This window comes from Brachyistius frenatus, unplaced genomic scaffold (assembly GCF_029030835.1).
Source record: "Brachyistius frenatus isolate BFR_SWC_R1_liver_20210118 unplaced genomic scaffold, ASM2903083v1 Contig_136, whole genome shotgun sequence".
Taxonomy (NCBI): Eukaryota; Metazoa; Chordata; class Actinopteri; family Embiotocidae; genus Brachyistius; species Brachyistius frenatus.
The window spans coordinates 951,691-956,806 of record NW_027210735.1 but is presented as its reverse complement, the minus strand read 5'-3'; the positions used below and the strand labels follow the sequence as shown (position 1 = coordinate 956,806).

Below are 5,116 nucleotides of genomic sequence, written 5' to 3'. Positions count from 1 at the left end.
GGGATGCCGTATTTAAAGAGCCTAAAGCAATTACAATTACACAAAAATGTATGAAACAAATATTTTGTCCAAACAGAATGTGTAATTTTAAGACAACACAGGATCAATGGTACACAAACTCATCAAATTATTCCATAATAAATCATAAAATGGGTTGAAGCCTCGCCCGTTTTATGTCAATTAATAGATTAATTTGTCCCGTGCACGGTCTGATTACCGATGTCTTGGGAAAATGGACACTTGCACGATTTAAGAAGCCTGTTTTGTTTGTTCTCCTGCATGTGCAACGCAAACCCCAGGTCTGTACAATCTGCCGGGTTTTGATCTCTATGATCTCGGATCATCCGGGTTAGTGAGCCGGCCTCTCTGTGACCTCTCGCTGTCATCCTGCATTACAGGACGCAAAGCATGTTGGCCAATTAGGCCTCGCTCTAAAACGTGTCAGAGGACACAGCACCGCGGCATTATAATCAATTTCTCTTCATGACAAAAGCCGAGAGGATTGTATATGGACATAATATTAATATTTTACCGTTTTATTCATCATTTTGAGTCTTTGTTTCCACGCTACACTCCAAAAAATACTTTAAAACTCTCTTGATCAACAATTATTTTATTAAGTTATCTTTACTTTTTTTTTTTTTTTTTTTTTTTTTTTTTTTACTGAAACACATTTTCACTAAAGCGCGCATGCTCAACAGTTTCACCTGTGCACAAGGTAAGTATTAAAAACACCAAGCAAATGAATATGAAATTCGAAGAGACAGAGCAGATCGTTTTAAATAGGCAAATAAACATTATTTATAAAACTTTGAAAGTAAAGTAAAAATATCACAGTTCTTTTCAACATGAAATACCCACAGAGAACAGCAGGTTATGCGCGTTTGGATGCCCTCATCCCTTTTCCTTGTTTTTCTTTTTTTTTTTCCTTTTGAATTTTTCTTCTTTTTTCATCTCGAAGCGTTGGTTTATTAGTCCGTGAAATGTGGTTCGTCCGTATCAAGTTCAGTTATCCAGACGTGGGTAAAACGTAAACAAAAGTACAGGCCTAAAAGGGTAAGGACGGGCAGTCCGCCGCAGATCACAGATCCCCTCATGTTTTGGCAGCCGTCAAATATCAGTTTGTGTGTGTGTGTGTGTTTTTTTTTAACTCAACGCAGGCACTATGACTTGTTTTATTAGATTGTCTTTCACTCGTCTCCCCTTTTAATTCATTAACACCCTCGATCTACCCGTCAGATGTCACATTCACTGTCGCTGGAGGTGATGGAGATGGCCGAGGCGGCTGCTTTGCTGGACAGACTGGCCTCCGGACTGGACGAGTTGCCCAGCCGGTCCACGGTGCCGTCCTCGTCCGCCAGGGAGCGAACCGAGCCGCCGGACAGGACCTGCTGCTGGAGCCTGGGCAGAGTACACAGAGAGGAGAAAGCATGACATAAAAATATATACTGTGCATGAGGCGTTTGTAATTTACACTTGAATCAAAATTATACTTTTTTTCTGCAATTTCAGCAAAACGGTTGAAAAAAAAAAATCCGGAGACAGACGGGAGTGAAACAAATAGCCGACACAAATCAAGCCGGTTTGATTTCCCTTCTTTCTTTTGTTTACTTTAACATGAAATATTAAATTAAATTACAACGTGCACGGTAGAAAATATCACATTTTTAAACCAATAGCAAATAAATGTTTAGGTAGCCTATTGTGCATCACCATAACATGATACATATTTTGTTTATAATATAACAAGAAAATTACAATTTTTTTTTTTTTTTTTAGTATAACAAGGCTATTTTAGCTTGAATAAACATGACCAAGAGCAGTGTGATTTCAAGGCCTCAACAGATACAACTGGCTACACGTGGAAATCACAACATGGTAGCATTTAAAAACTATTATTCAAAATATTATATTTGTATTGTTTTTCTTGCTATTATTATTATTATTATTATTAGGCTATTGTGCAATAATCAACCAGGCATGACATAACATATTCTAGAGGCTCAAATCGTCATGTTGGTCTGAATGCTCTCCATTATTGTGTTAATCTTACTGCTAACACTTACAAATAAAACTATCCAAAATCCAAATAATCCCAAGATTATACAGTAGAAATGATGAGAAAATCATGTAAAGTCACCACTGCTGGCCGGCATTTCAAGCCCTTTAAAATATTATCATTACACACACCGAGAGCAGCGTGTATAAATGATTTTAGGAGGATTCTGAATCTAAAATGAAGAGAAATGATGTCAGAATTAAAAAAAAAAAAAAAAAGAAGCTCTAACCGGGCTTGTTTTGCGATAAATCGAGTGTCTATTCAACCACATGACACGGAGTCCGGATGGAGGATGTAATTCTGTGTGTACAAATAATTTGCAGCTATCATGATCAGAAAGCACTTCGAGGAGGCATGCAGCTCACCTGTTCTTCGCAGCCGCCGCTCGGTCTCTTTGTCTGCGATTTTTGAACCAGTTTCCTACTTGTGTGGGTGTAAGTCCAGTAGCCTGTGCAAGCTCCCTCTTTTTACTGGGATTTGGGTAGGGATCCTGCAAATACCATTCTCTTAACAAGTGCCGGGTTCTCTCCTTGAAGCAGTGGGTTTTCTGCTCTCCATCCCATATGGTTCTGGGTAGGGGAAACTTCTTCCGCACCCTGTATTTGTCCACCGGCCCCAGCGGGCGACCGCGCAGCTTCTCAGCCTCCTGGTAGTGCGCTTCGAGCCACAGCGCCTGCAGCTTCGTGTGCGACTCTTTGGTGAACTTGTGGTTCTCCAGGATGTGGTAGAGTTCACGGAAATTGCCGGTGTGGAAAGCGACGACGGCCCGGGCCCTCAGCACCGACTCGTTCTTGTTGAGGACCTCGCAGGCCGCTGGCGCGACGGGCAGCGACCAGAGGAAGCGGCCCAGGCGCTCGACGTCCCCGCTCTCCTCCAGAGTCTCGCAGACCCCGGCGACCTGCTGGGGGCTAAAATTCAAGATGGGCAGCTGAAACATGGAGGCTTCTCCTGTGTTTCCCTCTCCCCCTCCTTTCTCCTCTCTCTCCTCTCTCTCCTCCGAGTCGAGTCCTCCGCGTCTTCTTTCCGCGCGCCGAGGCAATCCAAGACACCCAAAAAAACAAGGCAATCCCAAAGTTACCGAACCAATCGTCTGACCAGCCGTGAAAAACGCAAACACCAAACGCCGCGGAGGAGGGACGATGCTACGTGGGGGCCGGCTACCGCATCCTCGGGCTTGGCAAACTTAGCAGGCAAAGGGCTGAAATGTGAAAGAAAAATTAAAGCCGGATTGGCGATGTATTTTTCAAGGTAGTCTGGGATTGAATGTACGAAAGAATTAAAGCCGGAGCTGAGATGTATTTTTAAGGGGGGGAGAAAAAGACAGTCAAGCCCCCTCCGATGATTTCCTATTGGACTTGGCAGATTGGCTGCCCGGTTGCCATGGATGCACGTCAATCACTGTCAAGTTCGGCCAATCAGGCGGAAAGGAGATCTCAGCACCTCCCTTTTCAAAAATAATATAAACATTTTGACCTTTTTGCTTCGCGTCTCCAAACGTTTAGCTGCCCCACCGTGCTTCCCAAACACCCCGTGCTTTTGTGCGGCGGGCAGTGTTAAAGAAAGACTCTTCAGTCTATATAGTGAAGTGCCTGAGCAGACAAACACGCTCAGCCCAGTCTCCCTTAGAGCTCTTGAAACAGGCTTTACGCAGCAAAATGACACATCCCCGCTGAATATAGGCTACCGTGTCCTGCCCCGACGTAAAAAAATCACTCGATATTTTATGTACATTTTAGACAATATCACATTTACAATTATGAGTCACACTGTCTAGTGTAGAATATTTACTGTATTTTGTATTATATAGCAACTTCCTTTATGATGGCATCCTTTTAATCGTACTTTGCAGCACGTACGATCTTATGTCAATGTTGAACTGAAGAAATATATATATATATATATATATATAAAAAAGAAGAAGCTGAATATGGCCTTTATTTCAACGGGATTGTCTACTCATGAGTTGGCTGCAAATTCAGTTTCACAACCTTGAACATGTTAGTCCCACATTTTTCAGCCTCACAAAATCTTATTTTTTATTCACAATGAATTCAATCAGCGCCTCAGTCATGATGAGGCGTGCTCTTTTATATGGGCCGTGAATAAAATGCTCTTTTTGAAAACACTGGCTAAATGATTGCTGTTATTTGACAGTCCTCTCTCTCTTTCTCTCTCTCTCTCTCTGTGTGTGTGTGTGTGTGTGTGTGTGTGTGTGTGTGTGTGTGTGTGTGTGTGTGTGTGTGTGTGTGTGTGTGTGTGTGTGTGTGTGTGTGTGTGTGTGTGAGAGAGAGAGAGATGTGAGCCAAGCTTTTACGCACCTTTTATTTACATTATATTAGCGCCGACAGCGTCAGGAGCAGGGCGTTGGAGTCCAGCTTGAAATGGCTGTAAAACATAGCAGGGGAGAAATATTTGTGTATATAGGATTATCATGGCCCCGCCAGGCTACTCGGTTTTAGTATCAGACACACTCCGATTTGTGCACAGGCTGATCTGGTAAATAAGAGGGCGGATAGATAGCGCAGATGGTTTGAAGTGTCGGGTCAGATTATTTCATGGCTGGATACAGTAGTAAAGTTCATTCTGACGGAAAAGCCTGATATTATTTTCATAGATATCCCTCCGCCCCCTCCACGCACACACACACACACACACACACACACACACACACACACACACACACTCTCTCTCTCTCTCTCTCTCTCTCTCTCTCTCTCTCTCTCTGTCGTTCACGCGCATGCACGCACACACCACACACTCGAGCAGAATCCCCTTCGGGATCTTTTTGCATGAATTATACAGTCTTGATGCGGGGTTATGAAATGCCTTCTTCACAGGAAGCTGTTCATTCTCTGGCTGGTTTACTGGAGAGCCCATCTTCATTACAGATAAAATAATAATAGTCTAAATACCATCACTTATTTTGTTTATTTTTTTTGTCAGAAATATACCAGCTTTGACAAACAAATAGGCCGCGTCATCTTTATGAAACTACCACTTTAAAGCATATAGGCCTAATGGCCACGATGGAGGAGCAATGCACAGAATAGGACACTT

General features: G+C 42.8%; 1 protein-coding gene across 1 annotated transcript; it reads right to left on the bottom strand.

The window, feature by feature from the left end:
* Positions 1 to 669: 669 nt before the first annotated feature.
* Positions 670 to 4,410, bottom strand: six6a (SIX homeobox 6a). Its single transcript, XM_069714939.1, has 3 exons — positions 4,378 to 4,410; positions 2,425 to 3,257; positions 670 to 1,401 (listed from the first exon to the last, which is right to left on the bottom strand). Exons 2-3 carry the CDS (start codon positions 2,994 to 2,996, stop codon positions 1,236 to 1,238), a joined length of 738 nt encoding a protein of 245 aa, XP_069571040.1. The 5' UTR covers positions 2,997 to 3,257; positions 4,378 to 4,410; the 3' UTR covers positions 670 to 1,235.
* Positions 4,411 to 5,116: the final 706 nt, after the last annotated feature.